General features: G+C 36.6%; 1 protein-coding gene across 36 annotated transcripts in view; it reads right to left on the bottom strand.

Moving 5' to 3' along the window:
• LOC309553369 (protocadherin gamma-C5-like) overlaps positions 1–17,914 on the bottom strand; it is a 764,755-nt gene that overhangs the window by 130,681 nt on the left and 616,160 nt on the right. For 2 of the 36 annotated variants that reach the window (XM_082254506.1, XM_082254509.1), the window contains exon 1: positions 14,305–16,746. The exons of 32 other annotated variants lie outside the window; for them this stretch is intronic. In XM_082254506.1, the coding sequence (XP_082110632.1) occupies positions 14,305–16,731 (2,427 nt within the window). In that variant the 5' untranslated portion in view covers positions 16,732–16,746. Of the gene's footprint in view, positions 1–6,101; positions 8,593–14,304; positions 16,747–17,914 lie in introns of those variants that run through there. 2 more of the 36 variants (XM_082254502.1, XM_082254507.1) reach the window with 1 other exon arrangement.

The raw sequence follows: 17,914 nt of genomic DNA, 5'->3' as shown, positions 1-17,914 counted from the left end.
CCCTCTTCTGAGAATCAAGTCCTTTTGTAATCCCAGTAAGTATCCAAGCTGAGTTTAAATGATTTGTTGTAAAAACAACACCATATTTCCTGCATTGATAACATCCACAGGGTTTTCATCGGAGCTGCAGCTCTTCTTTGTGTGTGAGAGAAGAGATGGGAGGGTGAATCACTGAGCCAGGGGGAGGAGAGCATAGCTTACATGATTCATTTCAAAAGGGTTGCTTAAAAACAGACTGGATGGACTAGTCTGCCCTCTTCTGTCTAAATTTGAGAATGACAGTTATATTGTAAAACATCAGGGAAACAATGCTTTTCATGCGTAAAATAAAAAAAAAAAAAAAATGAAGGAAATTGATGATATGTATTAAAAATAAAAATCTAGTTATTAGCTGCTGTATGTAATAAACAAATTAATTTCTGGTTAAATAAACTTTTTTAAAAGTGTAAAAATTATTATAAACAGTTCAAGTGAAAAAACACTTTAAGTGAGAAAACAGTAGTACACATTTTTATTATCAATAAAAAAAAATAACTTTTCTAAAAAGATTTACATATAATATGATAGTATGATGCAATAAAGTTTACACTGAGAATAATATAATATTTTTTTAATACATAGAAATGATTCAGTTTTGTTTTTTTTGGTTTCATTATAGAAGTGAGTTTTAGGATGTGTACAACTAAAAAGAATTCTGAAAATAGCTTTCTTCATTTGCTGACAAAGTTAGTTCTTTGAAGAACATTCTATGCAACAAATTAGGAATCATAAACTGCTTATGCTGTCTAGTTTGAAGTTTTCCAGAAAATGTTTTAAAAACTGTTAGTTTGAGATTTTTAAACAAATCGGAGTGCTGGCGCTTTGGACAACAGATGAGCACTGGGACCTAGGCAGGTTAGATAAGGAGGATATTAAGGTTTTCTCCCAATCATTATATTTAGAAGGCAGCAAACTAGGTGATCACACTGTTTACTGCCTAGTCAAAATATAGGTTCTGGTCACATGTTTTACTGCTTTCCAAGAACAGAAGTCCATGATTTCATCTTATGTAATCTGCATCTGTGATGATGGGGAGGACGAGTCAAATGAGATAATCACAGTGTCACACTTGGCCTTCCTTTAGGACTAGAGCATCATGGGTATCCCCTTTAAAAAAAAAAAGAACAGTGAAATATGGTGGTCCCAGGCTTCCTACAGCAAAGCTTTTTCTTAATAGGAGCTGACTGCAGAAAGGTTGGAGTACTATTGCTACAACCAGGAGAAAGCACTAAGCACATATGTCACGCCCATTATATATATGTTGTTATTCAAATTTTATTTTGTAATTGTTTTTATTGGGATGGATTTTAAACTGGGTTTTAACAGTCCAGAGCAAAAATAAACTTCTCAATACAAGAGACAGAAATTGTATTTAGTCATATACAAAACTAAAGTGTAATTATATAACAATAAACATGTGTAGCACAAAAGTTAGTGGTTAAGCAAGATACTGTTTGCGTAGAGTTTTGTATGTTCTCTTTGTGCTTGGGTTGTTTTCCTTCGGTTGCTCTGGTTTCCTGCCACATTCAAAAGACATGCTGGTAGGTGAACTGATTCCTCTCTAAATTGGCCCTAGTATGTGTTTTTGTGTATGCATGTTTGTATGTATGTATGTATGTATGTATGTATGTATGTATGTGAGATAGGTACCTTAGAGTGTAATCTATAAGTTCCTTGATGGTAGGGTCTGATGTGAACTATACAATATACTGCAAATGTAAAGTACTGCATAAATTGTTGGTGCTATATACATAGCTGTATTAAATAAATATTATACAATACAACTGAGCCAAAATACAAATATATGATGTATATAATTTCAAAAATGCTGCAGTTCCTGTAGTAAATTATGCATAATTATTAAATTACAAAGGCCAGTAACTAACAGTTTTTTTTAAATTTCGGCAACTCTAATGTTAATATATACTAACTTGCGTTCGTAGGTCTGCTCACATGCATTGAACATTATGAGCAGGTCATACTTTCCCTGCTGCCTTTTAATTTCAATATACAATGAAAATGCAACAGAAGCTTTTGAAACACAACAAGGTGGATTTGAATGCCCAAAACATCCAGGTGGACAGAAAAAATGTAGTTCTTGCTGTTGGAGTACCCAAGACATATAAAAAGTCAGGGCCTGACTAAGGCTATCAACCTCCATATGCAGCTCGTTCACATATCACTGGCACACAGATCACCTACAATATGCAAAACAGCACCTAGAGAATCCTCAGAAAATCTAGAATAGAAAAAGAATTGGACTGAAATTACCAAAATTTAGCTTCATGGTCACAATCATAAATGCTATATTTGGAGAAGTGTCAACAAGGCCTGAATAGAGGAGTACAGTATCCCTACCTTGAAGCATGAAAGTTGATCACTGCTGTTTTGGGGCATTTTAGTTACAGTGGCACAGACAATTAAAAAAAAAAATAATTGAAAAATTGATGCAGCATAATATCACAAGATATTAGAGGAAATTTTGCATTCATCATCTTGTAAACTGCTCATGGGGCACATTCGGACTTTTCAACATGACAGTCATCGGAAAAGTAAAGCTAAGTTATCTGTTCAGTGGCTGCAGCAAAAAAAAAATCTGAAGGTTTTGGGGTGGCACAATAACAATCTTCTAACCTCCACATCATTGGGCAACTCTTTTAAAGAAATCTCAAACATTCTGGCCAAGCAAAGAATTTACTGGACTTGGGGGAAGTTGGTCAAGAAGAATGGGCAGCTTTATAAATGAGAAAATAAAGGGCCTCAGTCACAAAAGACTTAAAGACATTATTGATACTAAAGGGGCAATAAATGACAATAAGGATTAAGAAATCAATTGAGAGCATGAAAACGTCCAGGACCCCTTTATGATTGATGGGCTTGGTTTAATGAATATGTGACATCTAATGGTTTAATTTGAATCACATGAAAATATGTGTTTCGTTTGATGTTTCATGTTTTCTTAAAAAGGTACACATGTTACAAATTCTGCTTAGGATAAGTAAAATTATGAAAAAAAGTGTAAACAGTAACTAAAAATGTACTTTATGGTAGGTTGATCCTTTAGATTACAGTATCCTAAAGTATGCTGTATGTGGCACAGCGGAGAATACATTTTCTGTTACCAAAATATTTAATGAGATGAAAACAAAGGCATAAAATATGAGCCTAGGTGGTCCTAATATAGATAAAGTATATGGAAACAGAATGCCTACAGGCCAATAGTAACAGATTAATTGTCATAGACAGAAGTGTACAGTTATTAATCATAGTAATTTAGACGCACAAGTGATAAGTGTCCTTATTTGGATAATGGGAAAAAAAACATACCAATAAGCTCATGAAACAATAAAATACAAAATGAAAAATACATAAAAAAAAAAACAAGCCATAAAATAGCTGCCAAAGAGCCAAATGGATCAGTAACAGGAGAACTAAATTGACTCTACCTGCTCCAGGTGACAGGTTCTTTTATTAAATAAACTCAAAAGTCCTGGTTTGACTTGAACACTTCTCGTATTTTGTATAAAATGAAACAGCTGCGCTGGTCCTTTAAATGATAAACAATATGTGACAAATTCACTTTAAACTGTTATACATATTACATAGTGTTAACACCATGCAGTGATGTAAGTGCCCACATTCAAACAGTTCACAAAAGTGCAAATGATGTGACACAATCTTGCATCAGGTGGGCCATAAGTGCCAGCAATCCTTTGTTCAATCCCCATGCTCTTCCACCACACATGAAATTCAATCTGCTTACTGGAGGTACAGACCCAAAATAATACGACCTTAATAGTGCTTGAGGATTGGGATATCCCCAATAGCCACCTGTTCACACTGTAGCATGAACTACCAGCTCCTCTGCTCTTCAACCACTTGTATATATCAGTAGTTTGGGATGCTAACTCATACCACTTAACACCCCAGCACAAGCCCCATTGTGCCGCAAAAGAGGAATGGAGGAACTATAGTGCATTTCCTGCTCCAGGCTTCAGTGCTGCCCTTCACATCTCCCTCCATGTGAAGTGTGAACCAGGTAATAAAATAAAGTCCCTCCTTTCCTCTTTTGCAGTATAAAGGGGCTTGCGCTGGGGCCATGAGTAGTACTCTATGAATAGGCACCCCAAGCTACTGACATATACAAGTGGTTGAAGAGCAGAGTAGCTGGTGGTTCATGCTGCAGTGTGATCTGGTGGCTATTGGGGATAAAACACTATCCTCAAGCACTACTGACCTCTTATTTTTTGGGGTCTGTACCTCCAGTAAGCAGATTGAAATCCATGTGTATTGAAGGAGGAGGGGGATCAAATTAACCACTTAAGGACCAGAAGGTTTTACCCCCTATTGACCAGGCCATTTTTTGTGATACGGCACTGTGTTACTTTAACTAACAATCGCGCGGTCGTACGACGTTGTACTCAAATAATATTGATGCCCTTTTTCCCTACAAATAGAGCTTTCTTTTGGTGGTATTTGATTACCTGTGCGACTTTTATTTTTTGCACTATAAACAAAAAAAGAGCGACAATTCTGAAAAAAAAACAATATTCTTTACTTCATGCTATAAAACATTCCCAATAAAAAAAAAAAAATCTAATTTTTTCATCATTTTAGGCCAATATGCATTCTGCTACATATTTTTGGTAAAAAAAACTCCAATAAGTGTATATTGATTGGTTTGCGCAAAAGTTATCGCGTCTACAAACTAGGGGAAAGATTTATGCAATTTTAATTAATTTATTTATTTTTACTTGTAATGGCGGTGATCAGCGATTTTTAGGGGGACTGCGAAATTGCGGCAGACAGATTGGAAACCTAACTGACATTTTTTACACTTTTGGGGGGACCAGTGACAATACTACAGTAATCGGTGCTAAAAATATGCACTATTATTGTACTAATGACACTGGCAGGGAAGGGGTTAACACCAGGGGCGATGCTTTCTAACTGTGTGGAGGTTGGGCTCACTGGATGAAGACAGAGACCCCTGTTCCTAAATCGGAGGAACACAGGACCCATGTTCAACACTCACAGAAAAGCGATGTGTTTACATCGGCAGACCGCTGTTCTGTCTCCATGGGGGTCAATCGCGGATGCCTCGCAGACATCGCGGCCGCCAGATCCGCTGTTTGGCTCCTCCTCTAGCCAATCGGTGCATGCCCACACCAACTGCCACATGAAGCAACGTACATGTACCTCCTTTCACGTAACAGAGCTGACTTGCCACCCTAAACCTACGGCGGCTGGTCGGCAAGTGGTTAAGGTTTGCTGCAAGATTTTGTCACAATGTTTTGATTTTTTTGCACTGTTTGAATTTGTTCACATACAACACTGCATGGTGTTAACACTATGGCATATGTTTTACAGTTTAAAGTGAATTTGTCACATGCTATGTTATATTAATTGAAGGGACAGTGCACCTAATCAGTTTTTATATTTGGTTGAGTGTAATATCCTGACAATGTATAGAGAGCAGCATTCCATATTTAAGTTCAGTGTTTACTTTGGAATTTATTTTCCTAATTTTTGATTTGCACTTTATTTAGTGATTAATTTTTCATGGTTGAGTTTTACACTAAGTACAGGAGGAAGGTTTTATATACACGTAACAGATTTTGTAAATAATATTTAAAAGTTATAAAGAACAAATATTAGCTCACACTATTCTAGCTGCCAGTATTTTTTGAAATAATACAAATATATCTTTCTTTTTTATATCAACAGTCTGAATGGAGACCTGAATGGAACAATTAGGCATTTTTTTGTTAAAAGAAAATAATTAATTACAGTGATTAAAAAAGTCATAGGCACAGTAAATAAAAGCCAAAAAGATCTGAAGCGAATTAGATTGCTCATAAATATGAAGAACAATAAGCCTGTAGCTTACTTTGGGGAATTGGGTAATTGAACTAACGTTCTGATTTTACAAAAGATTTATAGTATGGTGCAAAACCTAAAAGTACCAAATGAAGTACCATTGAAAATAAATACTAATTACCATTGCAAAATATAAATAAAAAATAAATGACATAAAGCAAACAAAAATTATAGAATCTCACCTGATTTGTTTCATTAAACCAGCTGTCATAGGTGGGCTTAGGTTCTGTTATTTGAGGATTATTTTGACATTTATTTAGCGTTAATTCCGGAATATTTGTTGTTGCAGGAAAACATGGTGGATAACAAGCTCCTGGAGGTTCTGGAGGAGCCATCCTCACCTCCATGTATTTTAATGTCCCATCTGCATTCATGTAAAGTGTTGGTTTATACTGATCCATATAAGACACGGGGAGGGATTTGTTTGGAAAACAAGAACCACAACTGCTGTCATAATTCTTTCTAAGGCACCTAACCAATAATATGACAAATGTTACCAAGGAAACCAAACTGATGGCTACTAAAGAAATAATAAGATATAAGGTCATATTTGGTGTTGATTTAGAATTTGTAAGAAAATCATGAGATTTGGGGCTTTCCTGAGCAATATTCTCCATTAGATTTACAATCAGAGTGACTGTAGAGGACAGTGAAGGCTCCCCATGGTCACTGACGGAAATGACAAGTCGATGTTCTGTGTTATCCGTCTCCTGTAATCCTCGCAGAGTTCTGACTTCTCCTGTATATTCGGAGATGTGAAACAAAGCTGGACTGCCAGAATGAAGAAGACTATAGGTGAGCCAGGCATTGTGCCCAGAATCCAGATCCACCGCAGATACTTTACTGACTAAATATCCAGCAGACGCAGATCTGGGAATGGTCTCTTGTGCAATGGATTCCCCTGAGTTCTCTGGGTATAATATAGAGGGATAATTGTCATTTGTATCCTGAATAAATATGAAAATTGAAACATTGGAAAACAGCTTTGGGGATCCGGAATCTTCCACTCTCGCAGTGATCTGCAGAACTTGGAGCTGTTCATAGTCAAAGGAGCGCTGGGCATAAATATTACCAGTGTCGGAGTTAATGTAGACAAATGAAGAGACAGGAGAGCCATCTATATGGTTCTCCATTATGGAATAAATGAGCTTTGCATTATCTCCCTCATCTGGATCTCCAGCAGATACTGTACACAACAGTCTGCCAGGATCATTATTTTCTGATATGAAGGCATTGTAAGCAGACTGTAGAAATGCTGGAGGATTATCATTAACATCAGAAATATTAATGATGATTGTAGTCTGGCTGCTTAAAGAAGGCGAGCCGAGATCAGAAGCGATCAGTGTAACAGTATATTGTGAGACTTTCTCCCTGTCCAGATGTCCACTAGTGACCAGAGTGTAATGGTTTGACATAGCCTGACATTTAAAGGGTAAAACTGGTGATATTATCAGTTTAACTTCCCCATTTTTACCAGAATCCCTGTCTCTGATTGTAATAAATCCAACAACAGTCCCCACTGGGGCATTTTCAGGCACTTCATTATTTCTAGAAGTAAATATAATTTCTGGTACGTTATCATTCACATCTTGCACTTCAACCTGGACAACACAACGTCCCTCTAGTGTTGGTGATCCTTTATCTACAGCCTTTACAAATAATTCATATGACTTTGCAATTTCAAAATCTATATCCGCTTTAATAATTATTTCTCCAGTGATTTCATTTAATGAAAATATTTCCCTTCCTAAATCTAAAGTATGGTCATCAAATGAATATAATATTTCACTGTTTGCACCCTCATCCAGGTCTGTAGCATTTAGCTTTATAACAACTGTGTTTAGAGGTAGATTTTCCATTAGCCCTACCTTATAGGTTGCCTGATCAAAGACTGGTGCATTGTCATTAATATCTAAAACAATAATATTAATCTGAGTGGATCCTGATCGGGGAGGTTCTCCTCCATCAATGGCAGACAGAATAAGCTTGTGTTCTGATTTCTCTTCCCTGTCTAGATTTTTTTCTAGTACAAATTCTGCAATCAAAGTCCCATCATTACGATATTTTTCTGATAAAGAAAAATAAGGATTTTGATTTAAGCTATAATGTCTCACACCATTTTTCCCCACATCCAAGTCTTTAGCAGAGGGTAAAGGGAATCTTACTCCAGGACTTGTTAATAGCTCTGTAATTTTTATTACCTGATCAGTAACAGGGAAAATAGGATAATTATCATTAATGTCTAAAATCTCAATTTCCAGGCTGAACAGCTCCAGAGGATTTTCGGCTACAACCTCTAAATGCAACAAACAGCTGGAGCTGGATCCACACAGGCTCTCTCTATCAATCCTTTCCTGTATATTCAGAGCTCCATGTTTCTTATCAATAGTAAAATATATGCTGTTTGCTTCAGATCCCAAACTTAGCCTCCTTTTAATAATATCTGCCAGGTTTAAGCCCAGATCCTTAGCTATATTCCCCACGACAGTCCCTGGATCTGACTCCTCTGCAACAGAATAACGAAGCTGCCCAGAGACCCAGCCCCAGCTACAAAGGAGAAGGGAGAAAGCTACTTGCCATTTCCAAGCATTTGAGGAACATTTGCAGTCCATGTCTTTAATCCCTCTTCTAAGAATCAAGTCCTTTTGTAATCCCAGTAAGTATCCAAGCTGAGTTTAAATGATTTGTTGTAAAAAAAAACACCATATTTCCTGCATTGATAACATCCACAGGGTTTTCATCAGAGCTGCAGCTCTTCTTTGTGTGTGAGAGAAGAGATGGGAGGGTGAATCACTGAGCCAGGGGGAGGAGAACATAGCTTACATGAATAGATTCACAAGGTTTGCTTAAAAACAGACTGGATGGACTAGTCTGCCCTCTTCTGTCCAAAGTTAAGAATTACAGCTTTATTATAAAAAAAAAAAAGGAAACAGTGCTTTTATACACTGCCATTTAGAAAAATGTACATTTTAAATATTTATTTAAAATTCTAATAATTAGCTACTATATGTAGTATGCAAATCATTTTTGTTTTGATGCAGCTTTCTTTTTATGTTTTAAATGAGTTTTAACAAAATGTTTTAAAAAGTTATAAAAGGAATAAATAAATGTATTTACATTTACATTTATATTTATATTGTATTATATTATATTATATTTATTTATGTACATTTAGCTTGGCCTAAATCCAGCATGAGCACTCCAATCTGATGCCAGCTGCTCGTACCATATCCCTTGTCTGATGGTGACAGCACAGTCACTTGTAACCCTCCTCCTTACTGGCATCATCCTCCTACTTCTTGGGACCAGCAGTCCCCCCAAACATTCCACAGTGTATACAGTGACTCAGGTTAAACACTGCCAAGCTTCATCATATATTTGCAGCTCATATTTGGGTTATAATGGACTATACTACACAATTTGGTGGTTTACTAAAACAAAAAAAACACAGCTAATGTATATCATAGGCTGGACAACCAACTGAAAATTTCTTATATTTCTCAGTGACCCAATTGGTCACTGTGCTATCTGCACTTTATTTCCTAAGTTTGCACACATGATGTGGCTGTTATGAGAGGCTCTTGTATATCCTGTTGGCTTTTCTAAACTATTCTATATGGTGGGGAATACAACATGAGGCACTGGAACAAACAAAGGATGACATAAACACTCAAAAATTCCAGGTAGACAAAAACAAGAAGGTAGACAAGAATTCCAGGTAGACAAGAGTAAGAATTATAGAAATGAGATCTTGATATTGGGGTATACAAGAAATATAAGAAGTCAGGGGCCCACACAGGTCACCAAACACAATTTATTAAAAAAGTGGCTGAGCTTTGATATTATTCTTAGATACACTATAAAAGGGACATCAAAGAATAAACTTTCATTGCAACCATCAGTTTCTTTACACCTCTAGGCATTACAGTGAAAGAACATTTCTGAAAAGCAGTATCTTTGATGATTAAAACAATCTTCATAAATCAGAATAAAGGGTACCAGAGTGTCCACTCCATTTAGCTAGAGCTGGGAAGAGTTGTATTAAAGTGTTACTAAACCCACAACAGTAAAATCTGTCTATAGATGCTGAATAGCATGATTGTTATACTCACTGTGTGTAATTAATCCTCTGCATTGTGTTAAAAGGCTGTGTGATTCTGCATGCACAGATCCTCCCCCTCCTGCACGTTCACTCTGGGCAACTTCAGATAAGCACAGTAAGTGTAGTTCAGCTGCACATGCTCAGTTTAGTCTCTATTGCTCAGAGAACACTTCCTGGTTTTAGCTGAGCTATTGAGAGCACATGGTATTAACATCTCACATGTGGGCGTGTATACAGATCCTAAATGACAGCCCAGTCCCTCCCCCCTCCTCCATGCCCAGTAACTAAAAAAGACCACAGGGGGTGGTATGTCACATCTTGATTGATGGATGATCCGCCTCCCATAAAAGCATGAGGACACAGGCTATTTAGGATTTCAAGAGGCAGTGAAATCTTCTCCTACATGGACACTCTGGACTCAGGTGGACCCTGCATTATATCACATGACCGTGGTATACAGATCAACTAACAAGGTATATAGCTGCAGTATTTTAATGTAAAAAAGTTATTTATAAGCTGTGGGCAGTGCGGGGGGGGGGGGGTTTGCTGATGAACATTTTTTATATTACTGGGTTTGGTAACACTTTAAGGACAGACGAGAGGAGGCATTGAACACAGTAAATACAGACTTGAACCTTATAAATATTCCACTTGACAAGATTTAAAGCATAAGAAAAGTTTTACAGAGGATGAGATTCCAAATAGTTACAAGAAAAAACACTCACAGATGTCCATTGCTCAAGGTATCAGCTATGCAATGACATACTAAAGCTGGCCATGGATGGATCAAAATTTAACCTGTTCAGCAGGGACCAGCAGAATTTCAATTTGTCTATGGTCATTCCTGCTTGACAGAAGTCGATCTAATAATTAAATGGGACTGTTGGAAAACTTTTATTTGATCAGTGCTTGCATCCAATCAGTTGCAGCACTGATTAGTGTATTCTGACAGTAGAGGAGTCTCCACTGTCAGAATATCATAGCACAGCATGAAGAATTCCTCCATCCACCTTGCATGTGTGGATGGGAGAATCTGCACTTTATTTTTTTTCCAATCGGCTCTCTGGCTGATCCAAATTAAAAAAAAAAAAAAAAAAATGATCCATGTGTGGTCAGCCTAAAAGTAACTACAAAATAAAAAAATACTAATAAACGAATACAATTGTTATCAATAAGATACCAATACTTTGGTATTAAAAAAAAAAAAGCAGTAAGGCCTCTTGCACACTGCAGCATGAAAAAGCTCAGTACAACGTTTTCTTTTATATTGAGCTAAAATATAGCATATTATTTACAATGTGCCTGTGCACACAAACGCATAAACAAACACTGAGTATTCTTCAGTAAAAAAAAAAATTTAAAAAAAATATGCGTATATGAGCATAAATATGAGTTAATTTTCCCTAGGAAGGTATGTGTGTACAAATGCGTGAATGCGCATATACGTTCAAATACATAAATACTTGAAAATTTGCGCAAAACATGCACATAAAATACATCCAAAAAAAGCAGAAGCTCAAACATCAGTACAGTGTGTAGGAGGCCTAATACATTTTTTGTAGTGCCCTAGTCTGCGTCACAACTAATTTACATGTACGTTAAATTACACTTTGAATACAAAGATCACATATGTATTGGTTGGAAATATCATGTGCTAATTTGTTTTGTAAATACTATTTAAAAGTTTTAATTAATATTGACATAAACTAATATTTATCAACATTCTTAATGGGGACCCATTAGTGCAGTTTTTAAATAAAAGAAAAAGATTAACCACTTCCCAAACCGAGGACATCATATGACGTCCTGGACATGAAGTGGAGATTTCGAGATGATGCCTGCAGCTACAGTCATCATTCCAGTATCTTTCATTTAGGCCTGCCATTCCCTGCAATGTAAAAGCCATCCCTGTGGCTAATTTCCCGCTGATTTGCTTTTACAGCCAGCAGGAGGAGATGTCCCTGCCTCCCGCTGCACATCAGCACCTCTCTGGGCTCTCGCATGTGTTTGGGGAGCCCGCAATCTAATTTGGTGTTTCTGCTGGGCATCCATAAAGCTAGCATTGGACCAGATGGTGCCCGGCAATCTTGATGATCCCAGGAGGCTAGAAGTGATGTCATGATATCACTTCCCAACTCTGGCAGATGTAAACACTGCTGTTTTGTTTCTGGAAAGCAGAGATCTATGTTTTTTTTTTACTTCATGCTTTCCAGGGTGGAGGAGAGATCTGGGGTCTTATAGAGGACCCGTCACGCCTTAATTCTATTACAAGGGGTGTTTTCTATTATTTCTTTATTTTTACACCATCCCTTTATTTTTTTGTTATCACTTTTATTCCTATCACAAGAAATGTAAAGAAATAAAATAAATAACAAATTTTTTAAGTGCCCCTGTCCCCTTGTGCTCATGCGCAGAAGCAAACACATATGTAGGCTGTGCCCAAATATGTAAGCGGTGTTGACACCACACATGTGAGGTATCACCGAACCGTTAGAGTGAGAACAACATTTCTAAAGCTGGACATCCTCTGTATCTCTAAACTGGTAGTCAGTAAATATTTTTAAAGCATCGCCTATGAAGACTTATAAGTACCGTAGTTTGGCGCCACTCTACGAGCATGCACAATTTAAAAACGTGACATGTTAGGTATCTATTTACTTAGCGTAACATTATCTTTTATATTTTACAAAAAAATGGGTTATATATTGTGTTTTTTTTGCAATATAATTCATCAATCCTTTCATGCATAGTGGACAGCTAGTTGAAAGCTGTTTTCTTGTATATGCATGGGTTTTGATTGTATAGTTGCATATCACCCATTACAGTGGAAATTAGTGTGTCACCCCATACTATGCCACCCACTAGAAAGCCATTTTAGGTGCAAGAAAAATTTCTCAAAACTAAGATGGTCGACAGAAATCCAGAAAGGATGAGCACCTTAGGAATATCTTGCTAATACTTCTATAGGAAAAGACCCTTGGAGGTAAAAAAAAAAAAAACAAATGGTAACAATAGGTTTACTAGTATGGGTTTTATCTTGGGCGGAAATTACAATGAATCCCCTTTCCACTAAATTAGACATAATGCATCACTGGGTATAATTCAGCTACAAGTCATACTATTACTGAAAATAAGTTTATTGAAAGTAATACAGCTGTGGTAACTTTTTCTGGCTGTAAATAAATGTATATATGCTGTTAGAATGTAATTTGCAGTTTTTGTAACAAAAACATCATTTTTGCAGATAAGTTCCATTATGTGAGTAAGGCTTCATGCACACTGGATGTTTTGCTAGCTCTTGTAGAATGTGTTTTCTCCTGGCAGCAGCATTTTGGCTTTAAAAAAACGCTTGATGCTTGTAAACACATCATGCATCAAGTGTTTGGACACTAATTCATTTTGTTTACACACATATACGCGTCAAGAGTATTTTCGCGCCAAAATGTGATTGCTTCTGGATGTTCCTGGATGCACCGGCAGTGGGATTTTTTCTGTTCCTAAACGCCAATGCATGCATGGGCATTTAGAAAAAGAAAAAAGTAAAATGACAGATGCCCCTTGAAGCAGCATTAAAAACATCCGATGTGAATGAGGCCTAATAGTTAATGTCTTTATATTTTGTAGTGCTCAAGTGCAGAGCATTATAGAAATGTCTAAAGATAATGGAGCAAATACCATCTAAATTGTTTCTTCAGTTAAAACCTCAAATGCATGCAGTCTGCTCAAGTGGACATCTATATAAATAACTCCCTGGAAAATTAATGTTCAATAAATGAAGTTACTTTTTTTTTTTTGTGTGTTAAAAACACAGAGGAACATAATTCTGACCCTGACATTCATAACAATGCATGAAAGGGTTAAAGTGTATTTTCTTTTTTCTTTTTAAATGCGTTTGAAAATTCACTGCACAAATACTTTGTGACATATAAAATTGCAACGCCAACCATTTTATTTCCTAGGGCCTCTGCCTAAAAAATATACATAATGTTTGGGTGTTCTAAGTAGTTTTCTAGCAAAAAAAATGATGGCTTAAAATAAAATAAATATAGGCTATATAGACAGGAGGAGCAACTAAAAGAAAGAAATCACTAAAATAAAGAAATATAATACAAATATAATAAGCCTAATTCAATCGAATAGCTTGCTGTGGAAAACAGGGATGCCATACTGAACTCATTTACGTATGGTACAACATCTTAAAGTACAAAGCTAAAAAGTTTTGTAGCAAAATATAATATAAACACATAAATAATATCAAATACACAAAAATTACAGAATCTCACCTGATGTGTTTCATTACACCAGCTGTCAGACGTGGACTTAGGCTCTGCTATATTAGAATCGCTTTGAAATTTTAAAAGGGTCGAGTCAGGGATATTTGTTATAGGAAAACAAGGTGGATAACATGATCCAGGAGATTCTGGAGGAGCCATCCTCACCTCCATGTACTTTAATGTCCCATCTGTGTTCAGGTAAAGTGTTGGTTTATACTGATCCATATAAGACACGTGGAGGGATTTGTTTGGAAAACAAGAACCACAACTGCTGTCATAATTCTTTCTAAGGCACCTTACCAATAATATGACAAATGTTACCAAGGAAACCAAACTGATAGCTACTAAAGAAATAATAAGATATAAGGTCATATTTGGTGTTGATTTAGAATTTGTAAGAAAATCATGGGATTTGGGGCTTTCCTGAGCAATATTTTCCATTATATTTACAATCAGAGTGACTGTAGAGGACAGTGAAGGCTCCCCATGGTCACGGACGGAAATTATAAGTCGATGTTCTGTGTTATCCGTCTCCTGTAATCCTCGCATAGTTCTGACTTCTCCTGTATATTCAGAAATGTGAAACAAAGCTGGACTGCCAGAATGAAGAAGACTATAGGTGAGCCAGGCATTGTGCCCAGAATCCAGATCCACCGCAGATACTTTACTGACTAAATATCCAGCAGATGCAGATCTGGGAATGGTCTCTTGTGCCATGACTTCCCCTGAGTTCTCTGGGTATAATATAGAGGGATAATTGTCATTTGTATCCTGAATAAATATAAAGACTGAAACATTGGAAAACAGCTTTGGGGATCCGGAATCTTCCACTCTTGCCGTGATCTGTAGAACTTGGAGCTGTTCATAGTCAAAGGAGCGCTGGGCATAAATATTACCAGTGTCGGAGTTAATGTAGACAAATGAAGAGACAGGAGAGCCATCTATGTGGTTCTCCGCTATGGAATATATGAGCTTTGCATTATCTCCCTCATCTGGATCTTCAGCAGATACTGTACACAACAGTCTGCCAGGATCATTGTTTTCTGATATGAAGGCATTGTAAGCTGACTGTAGAAATGATGGAGGATTATCATTAACATCGGAAATAGTAATGATGATTGTAGTTTGGCTGCTTAAAGAAGGCGAGCCGAGATCAGAAGCAATCAGTGTAACAGTATATTGTGAGACTTTCTCCCTGTCCAGGTGTCCACTAGTGACCAGTGTATAACGGTTTGACATTGGCTGGCATTTAAAGGGCACATTTTGTGATGTTTCCAGTTTAACTTCCCCATTTTTACCAGAATCCCTGTCTCTGACTGTGATAAATCCAACAATAGTCCCTACTGGAGCATTTTCAGGGACTTCATTATTCTTAGAAGTGAACACTATTTCTGGTACATTATCATTTACATCTTGCACTTCAACCTGGACAACACAACGTCCTTCTAGTTTAGGTGACCCTTTATCTACAGCCTTTACAAATAATTCATACAATTTTGCAACTTCATAATCTACAGCCCTTTCTATTAATATTTCTCCAGTGATTTCATTTAAATCAAATATTTTCCTTGCTGAATTCAAAGTATGATCATCAAATGAATATAATATTTCACTATTTGCACCCTCATCTAGATCTGTAGCATTTAGCTTCATAACAACTGTTTTCAGTGGTATATTTTCCAATATTTTAACCTTATAGCTTGCCTGATCAAAGACTGGTGCATTATCATTAATATCTAAAACAATAACATTAATCTGAGTGGATCCTGATCGGGGAGGTTCTCCTCCATCAATGGCAGACAGAATAAGCTTGTGTTCTGATTTCTCTTCCCTGTCCAGATTTTTCTCTAGTACTAATTCTGCAATTAAGGTTCCGTCACTGCGATATTTTTCTGATAAAGAAAAAGAGGGATTTTGATTTAATCTATAATGTCTCACACCATGTTTCCCCTCATCTAAGTCTTCAGCAGTGGGTAAAGGAAATCGAACCCCAGGGCTTGTTAACAGCTCTGTAATTTTTATTTCCTGATTAGTAACAGAGAAAATAGGATAATTATCATTAATGTCCAAGATCTCAATTTCCAGACTGAACAGCTCCAAAGGATTCTCAGCTACAACCTCTAAATGCAGCAAACAGCTGGAGCTGGATCCACACAGGCTCTCTCTATCAATCCTTTCCTGTATATTCAGAGCTCCATGTTTCTGGTCAATAGTAAAATATTTACTGCTTTCTTCAGATCCCAAACTTATACTTCTTTTAATAATATCTGCCAGGTTTAAGCCCAGATCCTGAGCTATTTTCCCCACCACTGTTCCTGGATCTGACTCCTCTGCAACAGAATAACGCAGCTGCCCAGAGACCCAGCCCCAGCTACAAAGGAGAAGGGAGAAAGCTACTTGCCATTTCCAAGCATTTGAGGAGCATTTGCAGTCCATGTCTTTAATCCCTCTTTTAAGAATCAAGTCCTTTTGTAATCCCAGTAAGTATCCAAGCTGAGTTTAAATGATTTGTTGTATACCAAATACCATATTTCCTGCATTGAAAACATCCACAGGGTTTTCATCGGAGCTGCAGCTCTTCTTTGTGTGTGAGAGAAGAGATGGGAGGGTGAATCACTGAGCCAGGGGGAGGAGAACACAGCTTACATGAACAGATTCACAAGCTTTGCTTTTTAACCGTTTGGATGACTAGTCTGCCCTCTTCTGTCTAAAGATAATAACTACAGCTCAATTTTAAGATGTAGATAAAATCACAGATTTTCAATTTCAGAAATTAGGAAAAGTAGTTATTAATGGTATAAGTAACGCATGCTATTGACACAGCTACACAAGTCGAGCCATTTGATTGCTATTTTTAAATTAAAAAAATTAATATTTGTATAAATACATTTTAGGTTTCCCATTTTATCCTTTTTAAATTTAAGATATACATGGAACAAAAAAAAAAGGGTTTTGGTTGTCAGAGCAAAAAAAAAAAAAAAAAGTAAATGAATAAAATACAGTGGCTCTGTTTATAGCCTAAAAAGTATTTAAGGCTAGGATTTAATAAAATATATAATGGTAACTTGGAATACATGTATTTAAAACCAGAATTATTAAATAAATTATGTAAAACGAATATTTAGCAATTAATGTATATACAGTATGAAATAATAGGAGAATATGAATACAAAATGTAAATTATTATATATATTTTTGGTTTTTTTTGTTTTACAAATTGCAATGCTTTAAATTAAGAGATCCCTTCCAAAAACACTAGGGGGAAGATTTACTAAAACTAAGAATCTGGTGCAACTGTGTATGGCAGTCAATCAGCTTCTAACTTCAGCTTGTTTGATTAAGCTTTGGCAACAAAACATGAATGCTGATTCTGTGCAGAGCTGCACCACATTTTGCATGCTCCAGTTTTAGTAAATAACCCCTAGGTTATTAACAGTACATCTGGAGAAGATTTTGCTTCATTAAGGCCAGAGAAAGGTATAGTGGCATGAAAAATGAGATCAGAAGATCACTGAGCAAAGAGCATATGTGCTTGCCATGATTATCTATGGAGGATCATATTTGAACCAAGTACCTCTGCTTGCACTGTCCAATGGGAGGTACGCAGTGGACACTCTCA

Source organism: Pelophylax lessonae (genome assembly GCF_965119305.1).
Source record: "Pelophylax lessonae genome assembly, chromosome: 4".
In the NCBI taxonomy this organism is placed as follows: Eukaryota; Metazoa; Chordata; class Amphibia; order Anura; family Ranidae; genus Pelophylax; species Pelophylax lessonae.
The sequence above is the reverse complement of the archived record's forward strand: the minus strand, read 5'-3'. Positions and strand labels throughout refer to the sequence as shown.